The sequence below is a fragment of the Bicyclus anynana genome, chromosome 23 (genome assembly GCF_947172395.1).
Source record: "Bicyclus anynana chromosome 23, ilBicAnyn1.1, whole genome shotgun sequence".
In the NCBI taxonomy this organism is placed as follows: domain Eukaryota; kingdom Metazoa; phylum Arthropoda; class Insecta; order Lepidoptera; family Nymphalidae; genus Bicyclus; species Bicyclus anynana.
In genome coordinates, this window is record NC_069105.1 from 12,786,741 (window position 1) to 12,814,494 (window position 27,754).

The window sequence follows — 27,754 nt, forward strand, 5'->3', positions numbered from 1 at the left end:
ACACTAGCGAATAATAAAATACAGTTGAAAGTGCCATAGACAAGGAAGAATAAGCTTATAAAAATCGTCCAACGTTATTAGTCAGCATTGAATAGAATAGAATAGAATATATCTTATTTGTCCACACACGAGTAATAAAATAAAATAAACAAACAGAACATACAAATATCTGGTCGTGGACAAAACAGGTATCCACCTCAGCACGATGCCACAGCGAGCTGTGGCGCTGGTTTTCAGGTGAAACCTTGTGAGTTCACGGACGTGTCTTAACTTAAAACTTATACATGAATACAAAGTAAAATAAAATAATGAAACAAGAACGAACAGATTAATAAAATAACAAAATTAACATTTATGGGAAACTAGATTAACAAGGAAAATCAAACAATAATTAATACGAGTCAACCTGTAAAATGAACGATCTGCCGCCACCATAGTGTTGTAGTAAGGAGAAAAGGAATTATTATTGCTCTATTCATATGTACAAGTAATGTAATGATTCCGTATATTAACCGACAGGCTATTTACCAGTATGTAACTCTAGGCAATATTCTAAATTCCGCATCAATTAAATCCATTAGTTTACAACGTTTTTTACCTAACATCATGCTAATTTACGCATATTTGTTCCGGAGAAGTGGTGGTGAAATTATTGATATCTACAGTAGCCATATCTTTTGTATTTTACAGGACATTCTCGATTTACTGACACTTTGAGAAACCAAGACGTAAAAAGATACTACAAGCGAACTGCCTAACTTCTAACAAGTAGAAAATCACATTATAATAATAAATGTTACTAATACGGATAAATACAGATTAGTAAAATCCATTAGTCCCAAAATTACCCTAATTAAAGACTGACCTAATTTGTTTTGGAGAAAGATGTAGTAAAATTACTGTGCACTATTAAACTTAATATTTACTCTAAACATTATCTTTCTTGTAATTTTACCGGAAAATTAAAAAAAAAAAATCAGAGTGAAATAGTTGCTGAGCCCCGGAACCCCGGATGAGTGATGACTTCTGTCAAAAAAGCCCTACTACAAGCAAATATAACAATAACTGCCAATTGTGCAATCAAGGATTCCAATTAATAATGAAATGAGAATCGCTCGCTTACATAATACGGAACATCAATTGATTAAAAAAAGAATATTTTTATTTGCCGTATCTTTATTTAATTGAGTAGAGAATGTACCGCTTTAATCTTCAATATGGTCACCCTATTAATGCCATTCTCGTAATATAAACAGGTGTACCATCGTGGTACAGTCACGCCATTTGCTTTTGCGATTTATAATGACTGCGTAAAACATTTTTTTTAATAACTTTGGATTATTTACTGTTTGTTAATATTCATGACAAACGCGTGGATTAGATCTTTATATGGTTCATGTGAAAGCGATTTTTTTATCAGTGAGAAATTTTTACGCTTGGTAACGTCTTACAATCTATACTATATAATGAAGCTAGAGATTTGTTTGTTTGATTGATTGAACTCGCTAATCTCAGGAACTACTGGTCCGATTTGAAAAAATACTTCAGTGTTAGATAGCCCATTTATCGAGGAAGGCTATAGGCTATATATTATCCCCGAATTTATAAGGGAACGGTAACTACGTGGGTGAAGCCGCGCGGCGTCAGCTAGTTCAATATAATTATAAACATATATATAAAATTCAAATATCTATAAGTGATTTCAAAATGTATGCTTAATTACGACATTACGATACAAAAACAAACTTTTAAAAAAAATTGTTTAAAAGTTTGTTGTGAGACAAATCTATAATAATATTATAAAGCTAAAGAGTTTGTTTGTTTGATTGAACGCGCTAATCTGAGGAACTACTGGTCCGATTTGAAAAATTCTTTCAGTGTTAGATAGCCCATTTATCGAGGAAGGCTATTTATTATCTCCGTATTCCTACGGGAACGGGAACCACGCGGGTGAAGCCGCGCGGCGTCAGCTAGTTCAATATAATTAGATACATATAAATAAAATTCAAGTATCTATAAGTGATTTCAAAATGTATGCTTAATTACGACACAAAAACAAACTTTTTATAAAAAAATTGTTTAAGTTTGTTGACAAACAAATATAATATATAGCCAAGGATTTATTTTGCCGTCTCAACTCCTGAGGTCAAACCAAAACTCTTGCGTTAATTCATAGACACGTAATAAAAGAATTTACTTATATATAATAGATAGAGAAAACGGTCTTACAGTCTGTATGCAAACATACCAGGCGCGTATAGCGTACTTATTATGCAAATCGACATTTTTCGTTCGGGGAACGAAAGTGTGCATAAATATCAAGGTTACCATTAAAGTTCCGCAAACATCATGTGTATTATGACAAAGTAGACACGGCAATAAACAAAAATCTAAAACATAATGCTAATAAGTACAAGGAAAAGTATCAATCTATTTCAAAATTAAGTTAATTAAGTTGATCCGTTTAAACACAATGATAATTATTTTTTTACAAAGCACCTTAACCATTTTCTTAACAATAATATAATGTTCTGTGCTTAAAAATAACCTACTTAATTATTGAAATAATTACTATTTTATGAATTTTGTTGTGGTTTCTTCTAGGATCAAGGCGGCTTCAGACCAAGGAACTCTAGTAACTTTAATTTCAAGTATTCCTTAGGTACTTATCTCCATATTATTAGAAAAATCAATAACAAATGTATCATGATGATTCAAAATGAAGAAATGTTCGTAATGATTAAAGAAACATTGACTTATATCCGACAATCCAATCTGAAGATATCGGCGTTTTTTTTCTATTAAGATGGAAAGATCTTCATAATTAAAAGTAGTTGTAGCATTCATAACTGCCGAGTTTTCTCAAAAACTTAAAAATATAACTTTTTAAAAATGCATCGAATCTCTTGTCGTCATCAACCCATATTCGGCTCGCTGCTGAGCTCGAGTTTCCTCTCAAAATGAGAGAGGTTAGGCCAATAGTCCACCACACTGGCCCATGCGGATTGGCAGACTTCACACACGCAGAGAATGAAGAAAATTCTCTGGTATGCAGGTTTCCTTACGATGTTTTCCTGCACCTTTTGAGACACGTGATATTTAATTTCTTAAAATTTAAACCCCCCCCCCCCCACGGAATCGGACGCAGAGGTCATATCCACTGGGATATCACGGCTCCCGGTAAAAATATTTTCAGTCGTTGTCATCAACCCATATTCAGCTCACTACTGAGCTCGAGTCATGATGTTTTCCTTCACCTTTTGCGACACGGAATACTTAAATTCTTAAAATGCACACAACTGAAAAGTTGGACGTGGATGCCCCACACCCTCCGGAATCGGAGGCAGAGGTCATATCCACTGGGATATCACGGCTCTCAAATGGGAGAAAATATTTTCAAAGTGTAATGTTATAAATATCTCTATTAATTTCATATCGGAAGCACTTAAATTCGTTCCGGGCACAACGGCTAACAAGCTTGCTCGGGTCATTAATTTTAATTCTAACTTCTGAGCTGTAATGTCTAAAACATTATAATGAAGACTGTGTTTGAATAGAAAGTGAAATTTAGCTTTTTAAAAGTGATATAACACAATTTATTTGCTTTATGAAGATGTAAAAAGTTTTATGGAGATTTTTAATATTATGCGAGATGGGTACCTAACAGGTTTTTGCTTTTTAGATGGAAAGTTATGAATCATACGAGTAACATCGCACCTAGTAATAGGAGAGAAATAGTAATGGAAATGTTTAGGTAACGTAATATTTTGCTAACCCTATGGTGGATATAGTGTTTGTGTATATAATATACACAGGTAGTGGGAGAAAGTGGGCAGTCTGTTTCTGGCATCGAGAGGAGGCAGCTGACCATTATAGTGTATAATAGTGTAGTGGTGAGACGGTGACTTACTGCTATTACAGTAAGGACAAGGGAACTTACACAACCCATATTCAGCTCATAGTTGAGCACGAGTCTCCTCTCAGAATGAGGGGGGTTAGGCCAAGTGCACCACGCTTTACACATGTAGAGAATTAAGAAAATGCTCAGACACGTGATATTTAATTTCTTAAACTGCACACAACTGAAAAGTTGGAGGTCCATGCCCCGGAGCGCATTCGAACCTATGACCTAATCGAAGGCAGAGGTTAAAATAGGCTAATGAGGATAAAATAAATAATTATGTTTTTGTTTTATATGACGTTCCTTCAATTCCACACACATGCCTTTAGTGGTTGTAGGATTGTAAATAACAACCCAGTCTTAATAAAAAATATGATTGTAAGTATATACCTACTTAATTAGAAACATGACTTTTATTTGAAGCGGAATAATTTTCGCAATCACGCGCAAATCGTCGCCTTGACCGATTAAAATCTGTAACAAACATTGCTTCTCAATTTAAGTTAAGTACATTACGTGTAAATTATATTAAGGAAACTGTAATTGCATATATCTTTTTAATATGGCATACATTTTTAAGAACTGATTTAATATTATTATTAAAGCCTCAATAGCTCAACGGTAAGAGCGGTTGGACTCATCACCGAGGGTTAGTGGTTCGCAACCCGCCCCATTGGTCTAATGTCGTACCCACTCCTAATACAGTATTTCCCGACTAGTTGGAGGGAAATGGGAATATTGGTCATATTTAAAAAGATAAAACAAATTAAAAAAAAATCATATTATGTTGAAGTTTAGTGGTGGAATACTATCAACTTCTCAACTTTTCAGACTAAGAATTTTAACTAATAATTTTTTAGAAGATAAGCTCAATAGGTATGACCAGGGGCTTTAGTCAAGTGGCACGTCGATTCTTTCTACAAACGCTAACGCTTCGAAACTAACAAATTTTTAGAAATGTCAGATGCGATAGACAACTTGATCACGTGACCTGTCCTTCCAAAATAAATATTCCCATAGGAAATTACGCGGGTCAAACCGCGAGGCGTCCTCTAGTCTATACTAATATAAAGCTGAAGAGTTTGTTTGTTTGATTGAACGCGCTAATCTCAGGAATTACTGGTCCGATTTGAAAAATTCTTTCAGTGTTAGATAGCCCATTTATCGAGGAAGGCTACAGATTATATATTATCCTCATATTCCTACGGGTACGAGAACCACGCGGGTGAAACCACGCATCGTCAGCTATTATAAAATATAAACGGTTCTAATTTGGAAAATATTTTTTATTATTTGGTTAAAAGAGTGATAGAGCTTAGAATAATGCTTTTAATCATAAAAAGAAAAGGATTTTCTATATAATTAAGGAACATGTGTACAGACAGATATATATACTTGAATTTACACTATCTGTATTGATCGCCTTTTTTATTAGGGTGAATGGGAAAGGCACCGAGAATTTGTACCAAGGTTGTTCTACGGAAGGTTTAGTTTTTATTATGTACTTCAAAGTTCATATCTTTTTGCGCTATAGCGTAGAATGTCAACCAATGTAATATTGTTTTATGGGACTTAAGGAATTATTTATTTTGTATTTATTTATTGCACATTAACAAGAAAATAAAATAAAAATACATTACAAAGGAATGAAGAATACATAAATATGAAAAGGCAGCCTTATTGCTAAAGCACTCGGTTTGTTGTTTTTGGTAGACAAACGATCTTTGGGATAAACGAAGCATTCGGTTTGGGATAGGTGAAAAAACAAGTTGTACGTTTTGTACTTTTCCAAGTCTAACCTCATAGAATAATTTGTGATTTTAAATTGTATAAGCATACTTAAATCATACAAATAAAAACGATTATAATATAGATACAGTATTTGCTTATTTTAATCCTCAATGGCTGTTCTATCAAAAGGGAAATCATTTTTTAAATCTGAGCAGTGATTAGTTTACATTTAAATTATTAATTTTTGTTATATTAGTAAGTATAATGATATATTTTAGAATAATAATGCATTTTAAAGTCATTGACATAGCTCAACGAGTTAGTCAAGTAAAGTCGCGAAACTGAAGTGGCAATGGGTAGGGCACATCATCATCATCATCATCATATCAGCCGATGGACGTCCACTGCAGGACATAGGCCTTTTGTAGGGACTTCCAAACATCACGATACTGAGCCACCTGCATCCAGCGAATCCCTGCGACTCGCTTGATGTCGTCAGTCCACCTGGTGGGGGGTCGGCCAACACTGCGCTTACTAGTGCGGGGTCGCCATTCCAGCACTTTGGGACCCCAACGTCCATCGGCTCTTCGCACTATGTGCCCCGCCCATTGCCACTTCAGCTTCGCAACTCGTTGAGCTATGTCGGTGACTTTGGTTCTTCTGCAGGGTAGGACACATAGTTCGATTCATTTCGGCGGATGGACCTTGGGGTCCCAAGGTGCTGGAATGGCGATCCTGCACCGGAAGACGCAGTGTTGGTCGACCCCACACTAGGTGGACCGAGTAAATCGATCGGTTTGCAAGGATCCGCTGGATGCTGGCAGCTCGATACCGTTTTGGAAGTCCATGCAAGAGTCCTATGTCCAGCAGTAGAAGTCCATCGGCTGTTCATGATGATGATGATGATGATGATGATGATGAATGTATTTAAAAACATTATTAAGTTAGTAAGTTATGATTATTCGATACAATACAGTAGTAAAAGAAGATTTAAGTATAACGAAATAAAGACAAACATAGGCACCACATTTGGTACAAACAAACTACTAACGGTGCTATAGAAAACAGATGTAACATCATCAATCAAACTCAACATAACAAATTGCCGATAATAAGCGAAGTAGCAAGCAAAAAGCTAGTCATTTGTTACAGATTAAGTCATAAAGTAGTAGAAACTACGAGCTCGGTCGATTGCGCTAACGACGTTTCACGGGGACGATTTCTCGATACTCATCAACATCGATATTGGAATCTCAGTTGATTATATCGATACTTAAAATCGATTATCTATACCATTATTATCTATTATGAGTAGGTAATTATTATTTAAGAGCCGTCATAGCCCCGTGGAAATGACCTGTTCCTGCGATTCCGGAGGGTGTGGGTTCGATTTTGGTCCGGGGCATGCACCTCCCACTTTTCAGTTATGATTTCAGTCATTCCCACACGTAGAGAATTAAGAAAACTCTCTGGTATGCAGGTTTCCTCACATGTTTTCCTTCACCGATTGAGACACGTGATATTTAATTACTTAAAATGCACACAACTGAAAACTTTGTGGTGCATGCCCCGGACCGGATTCCGACTCACACCCTCCGAAAACGAAGGCAGAGGTCATATCACGGCCCTCGACCTTCGGTTTTCGACTTTTAATCACCATTAAATCATGACATAACATGACGTTTCAAAAGTGTTTGTAGAACTATGCCTAATTCAAATAAATTAATTTTGAGTTTTATCCCCGTACTCCAGAAGGAACGGGAACTAGTTATGGAATTATTTAAAATCGAACTATCTAAAACATAGAATAAGAATTGTTTATTTGAAATACTCAGTACAGAATTACAATGATGTCCTGACCCTTAAACTAGATAAGCCCGTGTCTTAAGGGCATTGGCCCTTAAGACCTATGTACCTAGGGAAGTCATTGGACTTCCCTAGGTACATAGGCTACCAATACCGTTTTACCCTACAAATAGTTCGACTACATACTGATAGGTAACAGGAAAAAGTAACTCGAAACTACTAAGTAAATAAAATTTGGATTTCCTGAGAAACTGTTGGAAGAAACCTGACATGAAATAACATTGTAAAATATGAATAAGCCACGGAAAATTTTGTTGAAGCAAGAAGTAAGTTACGTCTTTATTTGCGTCGCGTCATGTTAAAGAAAGTCAAGCGGTAACTTTAATAAACTTACCTATATTTAACGATAAATTCTTGTAAATTTATCTCGGGTTAAATATACTATGGGAATAAAAAATAGTAGATTACTAGATAGATACTTTCTTTTGGCAAAGGACTTTTTAAAATCGGTTTAGTAAATAGAGTACAGATACCTAGTATACGAGTAACTATGTATGGTTGGAAAGTCGCGTTTTTACTCCAAAACTTTTGACATTTGGATGACAAAATAATGTATACTAGTATTATAAAGCTGAAGAGTCTGTTTGTTTTTTTGTCTGTTTGTTTCTCAGGAACTACTAGTCTGATTTGAAAAATTCTTTCAGTGTTAGATAGCCCATTTATCAAGGAAGGCTATAGGCCATAATTTCTACCTATATTCCTACGGGAATGGGAACCACGCGGGTGAAACCGTGCGGCATCTACTTTTAGATTATAATCTGGCATTGCACATTGTTACTTTTTATCCTGATGTTCTCATTGGAACACGGGCGAATCCACGAAATTAAATTTCCATATTTTTTAAGTAGCGGCTGTAGTATCTACAAACAGGAATTTACAAAAAAATAAATAATTCTTCTTATTCTTGCTAGAGTAAACCTATTCAAAACAAACGAATTAAAATCTAATAAAATTTTGTAACTGATGACTAGCCGGCACAAACGAAACAAAAGAAAAAGGCTATTGTCATTGACTTTTTGCTCCATACAAATCGATAGCTGACACAATCCAATACCCATAAATAGAGCAAGTTAATTATACCCTACGGTTTCTAAGACAAACATTTTTTATTCCAACTTTCCCGTGTTCAAACGAGGCATTGGATCTTCCGATTCACTTCGTGGGACCTTCACTAGAGGAAGTGAACTTTTACTTTAATTGATGCACTTGGAGACGAGAAAAATCAAGCTTCCTCCGCCGTGATATATAATTACGCTGATTATAAGCTTGCAAGCTTATTTGAGGATGTCAACCATCAAGAATTAATTGCTGAAGAGAAAATTAATTCCGCAACAATTTGTCAACGTACGTTATTAAAGTGTCAGAGTTTTTTCGATAATTTGGTTCCGATTTATTTTTATTGTGCCTTGTTTAAACTGAATTATAGCTTGCGCTTAATTGCAATGCCTGATAAGAAGCAATTGTTATGAAGTCTAAGTTGGAGCGCGCTTGCCTACATTATTCTTTTTCTCATCACTACAAAACATACATTTAGTGTGTAAAGGTTTTGGTATGACATCTGTCAACTCAGAGGGTGTATGTTCGAATTTGGTCCGTGGCATGCACCTATAACTTTTCCGATAAGTGCATTTTAAGAAATTAAATATCACGTGTCTCAAATTATGAAGGAAAAACATCGCGGGAAGCCTGCATGCCTGAGAATATTCTTAATTCTATGCGTGTGTGAAGCCTGCCAATCCGCATTGGGCCAGCGTGGTGGACTAAGTATGCCTTAGTAACCCTCTCATTCTCTATTTATAAGCCAATACTCACTTTACTGAACCAGAGGTCGTCAATCAAATTACATGTCGATAATGTATATTATTTTCGTACATTTGCATCAATTAGTAACGGTTATTGGTAAAGTTATCCAAACGGAGCCACGTAAGTACATTACGTGCTCTCTGTAATACTGGGCTATCTTTTATGGTAGTTTATCAGTAAATTATTATTTATAAAGCGGTATTACTGGCATTTCTTGTTATTAAATCCTACATTAGGTTTACTGTAAGACCGCGTAATACTAAATTAAATGTTATGAACTTATTGCATACAGGCAGACGTCTCGTGGTTTCACCCGCGTAGTTCTGTGTAAATACGATTAAGCTATAGAAAATGGAGCTGTCTTTTGGTATAAGATTTTTCAAAATCAGTTAAGTTGATCCAGAGATTACCCCTACAACCCCACAAACATTACCACTATGCCGGTGCCGACGGGTACACTGAACCACGGATTGTTTATCGTTCTACACGTAAACTTTTTCTCGAACCACTCTATCAATAGGCTAGTTGACACTTTATTTTTAAATGGTCTTAAATAATTCATTATCGTTCCATTAGATTGAAAAAAAATATATTCATATTTTTTTGAGACGTGATTACACAAAAATTTTAGTATTTCGTCTTATAATTCGATGGAGCCGGCTGCACACTCGAAAAAAGATGACGTCATGCGTCGTTCCCTAACTCTAGGGTTGCCAACTTTTTTTACAAGAAATAAAGTATATTCTGGTCTATGAAGTTTATTAAACAGTATTTTAGAAAAACGAAAATCGAAAAAAAAAAACCATCAGTATTTTCTTATGACGTTGTCCCGTTCAACTATCGCCATTAAATCAACTTTACAGACAGCCGATTTTTAAATATGTTTTTGACAATACGAGCCAAAACACCTGTCAGCCATGATTATGGTCTAGGTATATTTTAAACTGTTTAATGACGTCACTATAACGAACGATATAAAAGGAGCGTTTGACAATTAGTTTGACGTTTAGTACATTAAGTAACATTGTGACGTTATAAAATGGACGTCATTAAATTAGGTTTTATTAGAAATCCTTAACTTATTAATTAATATCGATAATATTTCGGAACCTTGGTCCATGTTTTATGCTAAATTATATTATATTTAATATGAGTCAGCTACACTATAGTAAAGCCGTGATAGCCCAGTGGATATGACCTCTGCCTCCGATTCCGGAGGGTGTGGGTTCGAATCCGGTCAGGGGCATGCACCTCCAACTTTTCAGTTGTGTGCATTTTAAGAAATTAAATATCACGTGTCTCAATCGGTGAAGGAAAACATCGTGAGGAAACCTGCATACCAGAGAATTATCATAATTCTCTGCGTGTGTGAAGTCTGCCAATCCGCATTGGGCCAGCGTGGTGGACTATTGGCCTAACCCCTCTCATTCTGAGAGGAGACTCGAGCTCAGCAGTGAGCCAAATATGGGTTGATGACGACACTATAGTTAAAACTACATAAAAATTCGTTGCGTAGTTTAAAATATCTATAAGCGTATAGACAAACGCGGGAAGCGATTTTATACGTAAAGATCTACAAAGACATTTTAATTATTTAAAAATCAATGAAATAGTACCTATATTTGAACTGTTCGAAACTGTCTTTAGATAAAGTTACCACATCCGAATTGCAGAATGTTAATTTTACCGGAAAAAAAGCCGCCCAGAAAATTCTCGGTTACGCTTTTCAATATAATTGAAGAGATTACCTTCTTTCCTCATTGTATGCGAAGCTGATTGCTTTCAAGCAAATTACATGGTATTATTCGAGTAACGAGCCAAAAGGCAACAATCAAAATTTTGTTTGCAAATACTTGCTGATTGGATCTAATATGGTTGACAGCAAAAATTTCAAGAACTTCAATGTTATTTTACTTACTTAAACTTTAGGATCATAGCTGTATCTTAGGATCGACTTGTCGATGCCTCCCGGTTTCACCCGTGTTGTTCCCGTTTCCGTGTGAATACGGGGATAAAACATAGCTTACGATACTCTCAATGTGGCTTTCTATTGGAAAAAGAATTTTCGAAATTGGTTTAGTAGATCCAGAGATTACTCCCTACAACATCACAAACTTTACCTCTTTATAATATTACTTGGAGTCAATGGGATCGGCTTTCTTTTACACACAGAAGCATAATTCATATGTCATTGATTTATAACAGGATTCGTAAACCGTTATATGTGGCCCGAAATGGGAGCCCTTGACACATCTCTACGCTATGACAAGTACGCTTGTGTGTGTGTCGGCGAGGGCAATTACGCTCACATATTCACATATTATTTGTGCAGGTCTATAAGATTATTAGTCTAAGTCTCATATATTCTTTTTTATTTTGGCTGTCTGTGTGTCTATCTATCTGTTGTTGTGAGCTAATCTTTGGAAACTTTCACTGGAAGATTTCCAATTCCAAAGGTTACTGACCAACATATAGGCTTTTATTTATCTACGAAATATTAATAGTTCCCGCGGGATTTGTGAAAAACTGAATTTAAGTAAAGTCGCGGGATTCCACTATGAACAGAAATAAAATCGTTCGCCTACATTCGCCCTTAGACCGACAATCGGCCTTTGTTTTGCCGCCTTTGGTAATAACCAGATCACCCGTACATAATTATAAATGTAATTTAGCTGCTGTATTCTTGTCATTAGTACATAGTTTGTAGCATTGTTTTAGATCAACCGTGAAGGTTTACAACTCACGTTTCAAAACTGGGAATAACATAGACAAGGTCAAACTATGGTTCAACTGGTAAGAGTGTTGACACACGGTTTAAAAATAAAAAAAAAAAATCAAAATCAAAATTCATTTATTTCAAATAGGCTTTGTTTACAAGCTCTTTCGAAACGTCAGGTAATAATATTAAAGTTAAGTTAATGGTGATAATAATTATAAGAAAACTTAAAATTAAAATTACGAGGGTTCCAAATGCGCCTAGGTCCGAGAAAAGCCCACAACAAACTCAGCCAGAATTATCCTTTTTTAGTTTATCACCATTTAACAATAGCAGTATATAAGTACCCTGTCATGTAATACATTTAATTTCCAAGCAATTTTGTCGTTTACGTAATCATTAACATATTATTTAATTAGAGTGTTCTCTCTATTTACATTATAAAGTAATACTAGGAGAAGCCCGCAACACTGTTCGCTTGAAACTCTGTTTTTCACAAAGACCGTAAAAAATAATAATAATTGTACAATCACTGTCGCTGTTTCCCGTCACGTTACTTTAAGGAATAGAGAAAGATTATATGTTTTTAAACAATAAAGGCACTTTTGCCTTTATCTGCCAGATTGAGATTCTACTCCTCTTCCTAACAAGTTAGCCCGCTTCCATCTTAGATTGCATCATCACTTACCATCAGGTGAGATTGTAGTCAAGAGCTAACTTGTAAAGAATAAAAAAAAAATCTGCAACTGTGCACACTGGACAGAAACCATGATGGTTTTGCAAATGGTTGCGATGGATCATCTTCTACCTATTACTACAAAAATCAATGACTAGTAAGAATTAAAAAACTATTAATGTAACTCTAACACTTACTCGCTACAATGTTATTGCACCCGAAAGCCATTAAAATGTGTACGTGCAAATACTTTCAAACGCATGACTGTGACCTCTAAAATCAGTACGTGTATAATGAACCTAGCGACAGTCGACAAGAACTTTCAGATTCGTAATCATTTACTGGTTAACCTGAAATTGTTATTCGCTCTACAAATCCAAATTGGAGACTAGAACTAACTACTATGTTGTCATTGTTATGTTTGTTTCATCCCTCATCATTAGCAACCCATATTCGGCTTACTGCTGAGCACGAGTCTGCTCTCAGGGGTTAGGCCAGTAATCCACAGACACAGAGAATTAAGAAAATTTGAAAGACTTCACACACAAAGAATTAAGAAAATTCTCAGGTATGCAGGTTTCCTCATGATGTTTTCCTTCACCGTGTGAGAAAAGTGGTATTTAATTTCCCTCTCATTCTGAGAGGAGACTCGAGTTCAGCAGTGAGCCGAATATGGGTTGATAACGAACGAATACCTTTAATATAAGATTATGCACTTGCATCAGTATATATAAACACTCGTGGATATCTCTTTTTCCAAGAAATTAAAAGAGAAGTTATAAAAGTAGGAGAACAAAGTTGCATAAATACCTTTGTCGTGCTTTGTATTTGCAGGAATGTCGCAATGCCGGCGCGAACGCGGTTTTTTACACCGCGAATTGTCCCTTTTGAACTTTTTATCGTAGACGGCAACTCTTCGTTTTTATAGTCTTTTATTCCCGCGAAATACTCCATCTCCGTGAGGTCGTTGCACACACTTTTGTTTTCACTTACACTTTTCACTGACACATCATCGAATTCCTTTTCATTCAGGTGAAAATCGTAAAATTTGTCCGTATCGAAATAGTGGCTGCTGTAACACAACTGTTGTTCTTTCATTTTGTCCATTTGTTTACGTTCCTCGTATGTACTCTCACTGATTAGAGGTGTTTTACTCAGAGTACCTGGTAGAGACACGGATCCACTGTATAAAGACTCGACACTATTTTTCAGACTCTCAGCACCGCTTTTCGATTCGCCACCAAGTTTCTTCACTTCATTATTGAGCTGAGAAACTAAACGGAATGACGTTAGCTGTGTGCTTTCTTGTGATAAATTAGCATTTACATTGATAGTCGGGCTCGCTTCCCCATTCCGCTCAATCTGCAACTCACTCTCGGTTTCGACCGTGTTGAGTTTCGCTGAGCGATCTCTAATGTCTTGCAGTAGACCTTGAGGTAGAAAGCTACTGTCTTTATTGTTCGCTTTGGCTAACGCCTCGGAAGACTGTTTCTTTTCTTTTTTACTCGCATCGTCGCTGTGACTTTCGTCGGCATGCACGCTTCCATTTAACTCGCTACTATTTAGCGAGTCGCACGATATGTTCGAGTCGTTATCTTCGAAATCGACCTCGCTTTGATTCCGTGTCGAGCTAATTACCGTGACGGAAACGGCTTTCTTCGCAGAGCTGGATTTTGATGTCTTCTTTTTTGGGAGAGGCGGCGGCGTGCCATCAAGGTCGCTACACGTCCCTGAGTCCAAAGTGTCGCTCGGAGAGCACTGGCCGCTCGACATTACCATACTAGATATTGTATTCACGTACGAGTTACAGTAAATGTACGGAGGTTTATTAGATAGCTCCTCATTGTCTAAAACTTTCGGTCGTCCATCCGTTTCGTCGACGTTTATTCTGACTAAGCTGCTCTTCTTGGCTGACTCAGTCAATTTGAAAGTGTCGAAGTCGACGTCACTTTTTAGGTGAACGCTCGATATTTTCGGTGCCTTCGGCTTGTCGGCGTCAGTGTTTATTCTGATAGTCACCACGTGTGGACCGTTCGTCGCGTCTGCGTTGGGCGTGTTCACAGATCGCTCTGGCTGGGTCGCCGCTACAAATACCGTTGTGGTCGGTGTCTTAGAATTAAGGACAAGAGAGTGCATCGAACTTAGAGAGTCCATGTTGGACCGGCTATCGAATCCATTCACTCGGAGGCTAGCATCATCGCTAGTTATCTGCGTAAAAGTAGTCGATCCAGTCCTCTGCTTGGCTGTATGCTGCAGAGGGGGGATGTACTCGACATTGGGGCGAGTGGTCACCTCCTCCATCATGTTGATTAATAAATTGGCATAATTAAGTAACGGTTCTTCCGGTAGTTATTCGAGTCAGGTGTATCGGTTAGATCGTGGCCGATGTATAAGGCATAATGGTTCCGGTGGCAGGTAAGAGTGGGTCAGCGATCCGCACGCCTGCCCTGCTTCTCTTGTGCGCTATTTATTTACCTGCAAGAAAAATATTTCATTAATTTCGATATGTATGTATTTAAGAAATTAAATATCACGTGTCTCAATCGGTCAAGGAAAAAGATCGTGAGGAAACCTGCATACCAGAGAATTATCTTAATTCTCTGCGTGTGTGAAGTCTGCCAATCCGCATTGGGCCAGCGTGGTGGACTATTGGTCTAACCCCTCTCATTCTGAGAGGAGACTCGAGCTCAGCAGTGAGCTGAATATGGGTTGATAATGGTGGTGTGGATATGTATGCAGACTAGCCGATACTCCGCGTTTTATCACACATAAATATAGCCACACTAGTGGCAAACGAACTCTTTCGTTCGCCCACTTTAGGTTTGGCCATCTACATCAACATTCACATTCCATATTTATTTCATACTAGCGAAAAAAAATATAAAAAAAGTATCCTATGTCCTTCTCCTGGCTCTAAACTACCTCCCTGCCAATTTTCAGCTAAATCAGTTGAGTAACTAACACGACATTCTTTTATATATATAGATTTAGAATGCTGTAAAACGCGCATGCGTAGATAAATTGTTTTGCCCATTTCATTACACGATTGTCAGCTCACCATTCCACACCGCATCATCTATTTGATAGTCCTTTTATTTTATATTCTTTTACTATTTATAAATCAGTGAAATAATAAATCAATATACCAAATCGCCTTATAATATTATACCAAACTATAAAACCTCTAGGGCGATACTCTCATAAATAATGTAGCCTTCTAGTGGTAAAAGAATTTTCAAGGTTCAGTAATTCCAAAGATTACTACTACAACACACCAAATACCTTTTTAGTTTAGATACAAATTAGTGTCAATGAATATCTACACCTAAAACCACTAAAAAATTCAACACGACAAACATAAAATATATTAAAACATACCAGAAAAACAAAATAATAAAACGGCTATTAACGGCCAGTTTCTTCATCGCAAGTAACAGTTAAAGTAACGTCATAAATCAAAAGTGACGATCTTATTCACTGGAAAACAAAGTCTTCTTTACTACTTACTACTTTTACTGTTACTTTTGCTTTACATGAAGAAACTGGCTGTAAGAATTCAAAACACAAATTTGTAATTGTCTACATGATTGCACTAATATTTGAAATTGGAATTCAATCGATTTAATTATTGTACTTCTATATACAATATCATACAAAATGCAAAAATTTAAAAGGTATAGAAAAAAAAGAGAGTGAAAATTTCGTAACTCGGATACGCTAAATTGGATTAATATTGCTACTAATCGTCTAATATTAATCAAAGCCTAAAGGCATGTACTAACGAAAGCCATTTCCGGTATGATTTCATAATATAACACACAATTACACATATAAAATAAAAATTAGGTATATTTATTAATAAATGCAAATCTGTTTGCTTAACACAAAATTGAGGTAAGCATAAATTATCGCCTCAGCACAAGTTCTCATAAAATAGAAGGTAATATTTCTCCGACCTTGCACAGGTGTGTGACCACGCAAGTGAAGATTCGCCTCAAGCTATAATTAATTACCGAATAGCCGAAATATGCAATAAATTGTAACGATACGCCCCAATGAAATTACCAAACTTGTAAACGAAGTATCGTCGCGTACAAAATGGTATATCTTGAGCTAGTTAACTACTAGCTCCAACGTCTCTCTTTCGCAGTAATAATTGACAGAAAAAAACAGATAGCCCACTGGATGGTGGACATCGCAATCGCGTCGTACGTCTGTCGATCTGAGGCAAAGGTATTAAACTCACACGCCTGTAATTACACCATCAAACAAACTCCTTAGGTCGTAAACAATGTCGTTTAGCAGCTGCAGTAATAAGCATGGCAAAAGTAGTAGAGAAATTTTTGGCCGATTAACTTGCTGAGGCCTATTCGTTTGACTGCCATATAAATAAACATGGATTAAGATTTAAACTTCAATTTTTTTCAAAGCAAATTGAACTTAATCACTACTACTAAAAGGTCACGTGGAGAAAACTGAGGTTTAAATCTCCATGTTTATAAATATGGCTGTAAAGGTATAGTTATATATGATAGCCAATAACATGTTCCGCAAGTAAATCATCTAAACTGGACACCTATCCAATCAGAATTTCGCCTTCAAATCCACACAATTAAAGAGGTGTACAGCAAAAATCTAAAAGTACGCAATTTAATCCTTCAATAGTCGGTCTACCGGTCGGTTAGTTGTTACATTACATTTGCGAGAGCTCTTTAACCAAAATTAAAAATTGCTAAATGTTAATGCTTGTAGCAGTTTTGTACAGGACTGTACAACAACGTATTTTTGCGGACATCATTTTAGATAAATGTTGTAACTGATTGCGTCAAATGCTCAGCTCTTAATTTCTTGTCTTTAATAAGTTCCAATTAATCGCTATAAAATTTACGTAATATTTATTAAGATGCCACACCGCGAATAAAAATTGTAGCAAAAACATAATTTTGAATGATTGATTTCTTTGTGTGATGAGCATGGGTGTTTTCCAGTGTCTGTGTGTATTTATGCATTATATAAGTATTTATATGTAGTATATAAATGTATATGAATATTATAATATCAACTTTCTTAGTAACTATAACACAAACACAAGCTACTCTGTATGCTTACTTTGGGGCTAGATAGTGATGTGTATTGTTTAAGTATATTTATTTATTTATTATTTAAGATATAAACGGGAATAACTCTGTCTGTCGTTTGTGCTGTACATTAAAAAGTTAAGAATTTTTTTTTGATACCTCCACTCTTACCAGAGATTCAGGTATTGACAGACAAACTGAAAGCAAAGTTATCCAAAAAGGGTTGCATCATATCATCATTTTGAGATAAAAAAACCCTAAAAAATTACGTTTAATAGGGTACAAAACTGAAAAAAATTATTTCAGCTACAGATATCAGCGAGTAACAAAGGCTATATTTATCCCCGTATTCCCCGGAAACGGTATACTTTCGCGGGTTAAACCGCAAAGCGTCTACAGAAATTGTCAGCAATTTTTTTTTATATAATGGAAATAATATTTTCTCTGACATAAAAGTAAGGAAAACTACGTAGGTATGTACTGCCAGTGATTGAATAAATAATATAAATAAATATACTAAATTCAGACATCACTATTTATCCCCAAAGTGCGCTTAATAGCCTGGGATGGTATGGTATGACAATTACGTTTTTCTACTCCTATTTCGTAAATTATCTAATATAAAACTCATTGCATAAAAATAACTCATGCTACAATGGCTCTCATTACATGGCAGTGGCATAAATAACTTTTCCTATATTAAGTACTAGCTGATGCCGCGCGGTATCACCCGCGTGGTTCCCGTTTTCGTAGGAATACCGGGATAATATATAGCCTATAGCCTTTGTCGATAAATGGGCTATCTAACACTGAAACAATTTTTCAAATCGGACCAGTAGTTCCTGAGATTAGCGCGTTCAATCAAACAAACAAACAAACTCTTCAGCTTTATAATATTAGTATGGACTAGCGGACACCCGCAAGTTCGTCCATTCTTAGACCTCTTTAATCCGGCTCTATCGCAAAATCCGTTCTTAGTGGATAACTATAAACTACTTCCTGGCAAATTTCAGCTTTGTACATTTATTTGTTTTCGAGATTTCGTGATGAATGACCTTTCGCATTTATATAGAACATGTAGTTGTAGATACTTTTTACCTTTGTTTACACATTAGATAGGGCTGTGCTGACAATTGCACTTTCACTGGCTATTAGAGCTCGTAGCTGTATGTTGCGACACTGAGGACTGAGTGCGATTTCTAGTAAGTGTCTTATGTCAAGTGTCAGACTATCTAGTCATAAATCATAATATGAATTGTGAAAATAATAATTTTTACTTCAAATTTATGTTTTTTATGCGTCGTCCATGAAATTAGCCCACTCATTGAGTTCCAAATTATAGCTAGGTTTACATTTTCATAAGTTTTAATTATTTTGAAGACCCATCAAGTGAAAGATTTTTCAGCGGTCACAAAACACAAATAAGAATTCTAATTTCAACATTTATATACTTAAAGGTATATTTTGTACAAATCAACTATTTTAACATGTACGAGTAAATCAATATTCCGTTAGTACAAGAATGTGGTCTCTGATTTGAGATGAAAAGCATAATAAATACTATTAATAAGTTGAAATATAAAGTTTTGATTTTTATACATACTCATTAGTAGTTGCAAAGGATAGACAATTTTAGATACATGATAGACCAGTGGATATGACCTCTGCATCCGATTCCGAAGGGTATGGGTCCGGATCCGGTCCGGGGCATGCACCTCCAACTTTTCAGTTGTGTGCATTTTAAGAAATTAAATATCACGTGTCTCAAACGGTGAAGGAAGAACATCGTGAGGAAACCTGCATACCAGAAAATATTCTTAATTCTCTGCGTATGTTAAGTCTGCCAATCCGCATTGGGCCAGCGTGGTGGACTATCGGCCTAACCCCTTTCATTCTGAGAGGAAACTCTAGCTCAGCAGTGAGCCGAATATGGGTTGATGATGATGATGATAATAGACAATTTGCAACACTACTCTTATAAAGTGAACTTAAATTAAAAAAAAATCCGTCTTCCAAGAGTGATGTCACCAAAAAATCCTAGTCCATATGCGCTGAATTAGTGTATATGTCTAAACAATAACAAAATACGAAGGGAAATCTACGAACAGACATGCAAAATGTCAATAAAATGTTTTTATTATCATTCACGGCCATGACTGTATTACCAATGTGCATTTTTTTTAAACTGATTTATTGTAACGCGTATAAGACACGATATCGAGTTCACTATCCATGAATAGATTCCATATTTCAACTTGTTACTAACATGTTGATATCTTTTTTTTTATTCTCTACAAGTTAGCCCTTGACTACAATCTCACCTGATGGTAAGTGATGATGCAGTCTAAAATGGAAGCGGGCTAACTTGTTAGGAGGAGGATGAAAATCCACACCCTTTTCGGTATATATGTATATCTTGGCAAGTTCGTTGATGAGACTCCCATGATATGCGGGTGACGGGAGGGGAAGGACTGTACTGCGCGGGGCATCGCTACCCCCCTCCCGACGCCCCGCGGACCATTGGCAGTGTTGCGAACGAATTTGCCAAGCTATAATATGGTGGTGATAGAGAGAGCATGTGACAGTCAGACCTCTGTCGTTTTATTTAAGACTATACGCTAGCGGCGCGCACAAGGTTTTTTTACTAGGGTAAGCATTATACGTAAATCTATACTAATATAATAAAGCTGAAGAGTTTGTTTGTTTGTTTGTTTGTTTGTTTGATTGAACGCGCTAATCTCAGGAACTACTGGTCCGATTTAAAAAATTCTTTCTGTGTTAGATAGCCCGTTTATCGAGGAAGGCTATAGGCTATATATTATCCCCATATTCCTACGGGAACGGGAACCACGCAGGTAAAACCGCACGGCGTCAGCTAGTATTGTATAAAATGGAAAATTTGATAACGAACTAATATTCTTGATGTTATGCTTTGTTTGTTATGATTTAAGTCAAAAACTACATAGCCAATTTTGAAAATTCTTTCACTATTAGAAAGCTCAATCTTCACAAAGTAACATAGGCTATATTATATTCACGTGATCATATAACGGTAATACACGGGCGAAACCGCAGGTCATCCGCTAGAAACAAAATAATTAGACAATTGCAGACAATAGAGACACTTTTGCAATAGTAATACAACAATCATCTAATCGATCAATTACATTAGCAAATAATAATCACCATGCATAGCACAAGGAATGCCGTTAAGAATGTTAAGGTCACTTTGAGCTGTTTAAGGTTGTTACGGCAATGTTGTTGCAATTAACATGCTAGCTTGAAAATGTAACTTACGAGTTGTTAGAGCTATTAAGATTTTTAATAATACAAAGTTAAATTCAAATTCAAATTCAAAATTCATTTATTTCAAGTAGGCTCAGTTTACAAGCACTTTTGACACGTCAGTTGACTATTTGTAAAGATTCTACCACCGGTTCGGAAGGCAGGTTCTGCTGAGAAGATACCGGCAAGAAACTCAACAGTTGCTCTTTTGAAAAAGTCATACAGTATTACAATTTACATTTGATAACAATTAAATTACAATTTCTTATAGTTTTATTTCCTGTGTGAAGGTGGAAGCTGATCCAATGGCCTCCAAGCACCTTTGTCGTTAAGGAACTCATCAATAGTGTAGTAACCTCGACTAAGTAAATGTTTTTTAACACATTGCTTAAAGTTGTGCATTGGCAAGTCCATCACAGTCTTGGGGATCTTGTTATAGAAGAGTACACCCAAACCCACAAAAGATTTTTTAACTCTTTGGAGACGATATGCAGAAATAACTAACTTATGCCCGTGTCTAGTAAGACGTGGGTTTAGATCTCCTTTTCGTTTGTACAAATTAATATTTTGTCTCACATAAACTATACTGTTATATATATACTGACAGGCTACTGTTAAAATGCCTATTTCTTTAAACTTTTGACGTAGGGACTCGCGTGATTTTAGTTGATATATTGCTCGAATTGCTAATCGAATAAGAATTTGTTAGTTAAGTCTTTCAGCAGTGCGTTCTGCCTGTCATGACTTACGGTGCCGAAACATGGACACTGACAGCGAGACTAGTCCACAAACTCCAAGTCACTCAGCGTGCTACGGAGAGAGCTATGCTCTTCTCTTTGAGGGATAAAATCCGGAACGAAGTGATTCGACAAAGAACGAAAGTTACCGACATAGCTCTCAGGGCTAGTAGCTAGTACATTGAAGTGGCAGTGGGCTGGTCATGTCTCTCGGACGACTGATGGTCGTTGGAGTCGTAAGGTCCTTGAGTGGAGACCGCGTCTCGGTAAGCGAAGTGTGGGGCGTCCCCCCACTAGGTGGAGCGATAACCTCCGGAAGGTGGCAGGCATCGATTGGATGCAAAAAGCAAAGCAAAGATAGATCCGGCTGGCGCTACTTAAAAGAGGCCTATGTCCAGAAGTGGATATATGATGGCTGATGATGATGATGAAGAATTTGTTAATGAAACTATATACTCACATGTAGCAGTTGAGTACCAACTTTGTGATAGAGTTTGATTGAGTAAGGTCCGAGTTCACTGACAAGTAATCAACTGTTTAAATAAGTTAAACGCTGTTTAGTCCAATTTTCCTGTTCAATACAGCCCATATGCCGGTTAAGGACACAAATCGAAACGGAAACTATCTCAATTCCTCAAAAAATTCCCATCATTTGCGGATATCCTCGCAAGTCGGCTATGATGTCTAGATAATAAATAAATTGTTCGATCGTTCACTTGCCATTCTCAAGCGCTCGGTTTACTAACCAGAGTCAAAAAGCGCACAGGAAACAGGAAAAAAAACGCTCCTTGCTTAAACTACGTTTAATATTTGACGGGCCGGTTATATAAACGCCTATTAAATGAAAGTCTGTGAACGATTATAATCTGTAAGCGATTAATGAGTAAATGAAATAAAGATGCTGAAAAAACATCTATAGTACATATAACTAGGTAGGTAGCCTGCCTAAAGTGTAATTTTAATAATATAGAACGATGGTATTTGTATAGGTATGGGAAAATACCTGATAAGATATTTTCACTGGATGATCAACTTATCATAATCTTGGAGAAATGTAGGTCAGATCTGGTGAGATAGCTGAGATTATGAGATAACCTCAATGTTTTGTTTGTTTAGTTGTGAAGGAAATTGTTTGCTTAGATAATATTGTATATAAGAAATGACGATTCGATAGCCCGACATCGAAAAAGGAGGTTCTGTATTGGAATGTATGTCTGCATTTCTCAAAATCTATTAATATAAGTGTTTCGTTTTTAAAAACTATGATAGTTATGTTAGAATATGATTTGCCAAAAAAATCTAAATTCGATTGGTCAAACAATCAAAAATGAAATGATCAAAATATTACATCTTAATCACAAACTAAAGAAATTTACTAAAATCGCGTCCAAATCGAAATAATACGATTTTATTTTTTCAAGAAAGTCAATACTTAAACTGTCCTATAATCGGTAACCGCAACTGCAGGTTGATTAAAACAACGTATTTCTGGGTAAATATGGCACCCAAATTTCCAGTAAACAATTATATAATTTACAGATTTGAATGACTATTGACTATGATTATTTAATTATGTTAAAACTATTTAATAATCTGTATATTATTATACAAATATAAATGCAGTTTGTATGGATCAGGTAGTGAATAATCATAAATTGAATAATGACATTATAACAGGTGTCTAATGTGGTCGCATCATTCCAAGATCGTATTCCGTATAATTATTGTGATGAGATGATAATCACCGTGACCTTTGCGAAGCGATCCCGGCATTTTGGTGCGTCAAAAGTCACCGAGTCAAGGCCGGTAATGTACTGGTATATGATCCTTGCGACTTGATTTATTTATTTGTCTTACTACTGCTTTATTGGTCAAGTGGATTGCTTAGATATTATATAGATAGATATACTTTATTTGCACACTACAAAGACAAATACAAGTGCAATAAAAACATATTAAGAAGAGATCGGCATCGCTTAGTAGCGATTTCTTACGATATTTTTATTACTCGCAAGTCCGAGTTTCGAATTCACCTCTATCTCTCTCTGTTTAAACCGATACTATAGAATGAGAAAGATAGCGGCGAATTTGAAACTCGCACTTGCGAGTTATATAAAAGATCGTTAGAAAATAGCCGTGCTGGTTTGTGCTAAGAAATTTTCTGCCTGTCGAGCAGCGTGGTGGGTCTAAACTCCAAAATTATATCCTCTCTTTAGCTGAATAGGAGATGGCTAAAGAACGCTGTTATGCGATAGTAATCAGCACCACAGACGATCTCTGTTACAACTTACAAAGTAGATACTTTTATGATAAATAATCAAGTGAACTTTAATTAATTTTCTGGTCAGTTGAATAGGTAATAAGAATAAATAGCTAATTAACGATAATTGCATACGCAAATACGAATACATTAACATTTTTTTTTTCATTTTGATGTAATAGATTTCCGAGACAAAATTTGTTATTTTTGTTAAATAAGTGATAATATTTGTAATTGTGCAATTATCTAATAAGCTTGTTAAAGGTGTTAAAGGGTGTCAGCCAAATTAGAGAGAACGACTACAAAGTTTAAGTTTATCTAGAACACCAAATTTTATTCGTCGTCTTTCGTTATCAACCCATATTCGGCTCACTGCTGAGCTCGAGTCTCCTCTCAGAATGAGAGGGATTAGGCCTTTGTCTACCACGCCAGCTTGATGCGGATTGGCAGACTTCACACACGCAGATAATTAAGAAAATTATCTGGTATGTAGGTTTCCTCACGATGTTTTCCTTCACCGTTTGAGACACGTGGTATTTAATTTCTTAAAATGCACACAACTGAAAAGTTGGAGGTGCATGCCCCAGACCGGATTCGAACCCACACCCTGCGGAATCGGAGGCAGAGGTCATATCCAGTAGGCTTTCACGGCTATCTGAAACGTTACAACCTATAGATAAATTGAAATTTTTACCCAATTTTAGATGACCTCTAGATACCTAGTTGAAATTTGGTATCATTTGTGATAATAAATTTGGTTTCCATATTCACATTTATGTTTGATAGTATTAATATTACTGGAATGACATAACAAGTCCCAATTTATGTTATGGTTAACAACCATTATAAGTCAGTACCTTTGCGTAATACCGTATCTTCCAAGGCACGCCTATGTGTCTAACAATGTATCCATTCGCTTTCGCTCGTCAACCTCCTCATTTGCCAGTAATTTGCCAGTAATAAGCCACAATGACTATTATTACCAACAACTCAATATATATTTTTAATCTTATAACCATTGACGAATCTAGTTGTATTGATTGAAATTGAGTTGCGCAATTGCGTCTATTAAAAGGAAATCGTATCACTCTTGGTCATTTGAAGGTGATCATGTATGCATGATTTAGCCCAATGCTATACTGTTTAGAGTTAAAAGAAGGTTTTACAAATAATACTAACGTTATTTATATGTAACTAAACGTCTGCTTAGAATTCAGTTTTTCACGAATCTCAAGGAAACCATAGATTTTTCCGGGACGAAAGGAATCCAGAGTAAAATCTATTTCCATTCCAAATTTCAGCGAAATCGCTTCAGTAAGTCACTTACACACACTCACAATTTTTCGCCTTAAAAATATTAGTGTGATGTGATTATATTCATCACTAGCAGACGCCGTGCGGTTTCAACCGCGTGGTTCCCGTTCCCGTAGGAATACGGTGGTAAAATATAGCCTATAGTACTTGGAGATAGTGTAGCTTCCCAAAAGTGAAAAATTTTTTCGAATCCGTTCAGTGTTTCAGAGCCTATTCAATGCAAACAAACAAACAATCCTTTCCTCTTCATAATATTAGTATAGATTAATGCAAAAATGTATATACTAACTGTAGTCTATGATTTTGATTTTTCCATACAAACAAAAAAAGAAGAATTTTCAAGATTATTTTTTTTTCATTTACCTAATAAGTAAAGCCATTATCGTTTTAGGAAAACACATGCTTTAAATAATACATCGTGTTTTTTTTTATTTGGAAGTCCATTAATACCTGGAGTTAATTGTGCCTATTATCTGCTTTAATAATATTTTTTTGTTATTTTGCAAAAACTACATTTACAGACAATCCATGGATGTGTATAAAATATTCCATATTGTATTCTGTATGCGAATATTCAACAAAAACTTATTAAACATGTAGCAGAATAAAAACTTATTAATAAAAAAAAAACAACAGTACAAAATCGTACTACAAAAAACATCTCCAGGTAAAAGATCTGTGTGAACGATACACAGTATTGAAAGGTTCTTTATAAGGCTCTATAAAAGGTTGTATACAAAAACAACGTATAAAAAGACAAATCGACTAATGTGAGACGACCTTAACATATTGCTTCGTACGGACGTATCGGATGTACCAGTTTCTATATATAGAGTGTTTACAAGTTTTCTATTAGCTTTTATTTACGTATATGGATGTATAGAAACATGGTTGTATGAATGATCCTATAACGGGTAGATATTTGCTCGATTATAATCAGTCTATTTATTGATCTAGCAATTTACTATCATTTTCAGCTTTTACACTAACAGGTATAAAAACAGATGCATAATCTGCAAAATCATATAGCCCAGTGGATATGGCCTCTGCCTCCGATTCCGGAGGGTGTGGGTTGGAATCCGGTCCGGGGCATGCACCTCCAACTTTTCAATTGTGTGCATTTTAAGAAATTATTAAATATCACGTATCTCAAACGGTGAAGGAAAAACATCGTGAGGAAACCTGCATCCCAAAGAACTTTCTTAATTCTCTGCGTGTGTGAAGTCTGCCAATCCACATTGGGTCAGCGTGGTGGACTTAGCCTAACCCTGTACAAAATTCTGAGAGGAGACTCGAACTCAGCAGTGAGCCGAATAAGGGTTGATAATGATAAAGTGCAATCTTAATGAAAGAAAGCCTATGATATCAGCAATGCTTAAATAAACAATGAAAGGAACGAAAATTTGCTTAATATCCACTCCTAAATGGACGACCGGTCGCCCACCGTATCCGTTACGTGACATGTAAAAAAATATAAAGTAAACTAAGGGCAATAGGCGAGCACAGTATCATGCTCCGCGCGATAGAGGAATATATAAAGATTTTTAAATGGCTCACAACGGTAGATTAAAACTGCATTCCTTGACTGTCGGCTTCTTCAACGCAGACGGGATTTTCGATAAAATACTCGCGGGCAGTAAATGGATATTTTTGAAAATTAGCGTAAAAATAAACAAGTTCTTCCGTCTTATTGTTCTAATGTATTAGATAGTAGATAATGGATCAAACCATCAAAGTCCTTCAATGGATTATACTAGTACATAGTCAGACTTTCAAGGAAATAAATGAGCCTTTTATAAAGCCTTATAGTAACCAAAAGTTGAATGGCTTTGTGATTTTAAATGATTTTTTATATACTTATAGATTTTTTTGTCTAAATTCTTTATTATTATTTTATTTTTCGTTACCACATGGAAAAACACATACGTGCTTAAAGTGAATACTCGAAATTCAGTGCGAAATATATCAAATCTGACCAGGACTTTATTTTTTTTTTTATATATTTTTTGTAGTAGACGTAGGATTTTTGTATTTCTAAATATAATATAGTTTCCACGTCTTTCAAGCAAGTCATTATTTGATTACGAATGTTTGAAACACGCCAAGGACATACCTACTTTAATACCTACTTAGACACGCGATGAGTATAAAAAGGCATGATTATATTATTATAATACCCATTTAGCGGAAAGGTCAAGTCACACGGATGCCTAATTACGATTTTTTTTTTATAATTCCACATTTTTTAACGTATTTTGAGTTTTTTTTTTAATTTGACAACTCACCGCAATTACCACTGTCTTACTCATGATTTGATATTCATAATGATAGGATAGGTATGCTTTATCATAAAAATACCTTCGAACTAAAAAAAAGATGCTTGGTGA

General features: G+C 35.8%; 1 protein-coding gene across 1 annotated transcript in view; it reads right to left on the reverse strand.

Annotated features, from left to right (window-relative positions):
- LOC112049771 (glutaredoxin domain-containing cysteine-rich protein CG31559) overlaps positions 1-27,754 on the reverse strand; it is a 99,980-nt gene that overhangs the window by 42,035 nt on the left and 30,191 nt on the right. The window contains exon 2 of the mRNA XM_024087799.2: positions 13,504-15,168. Within this exon, the coding sequence (XP_023943567.2) occupies positions 13,504-14,997 (1,494 nt within the window). The 5' untranslated portion in view covers positions 14,998-15,168. The remainder of the gene's footprint in view (positions 1-13,503; positions 15,169-27,754) is intronic.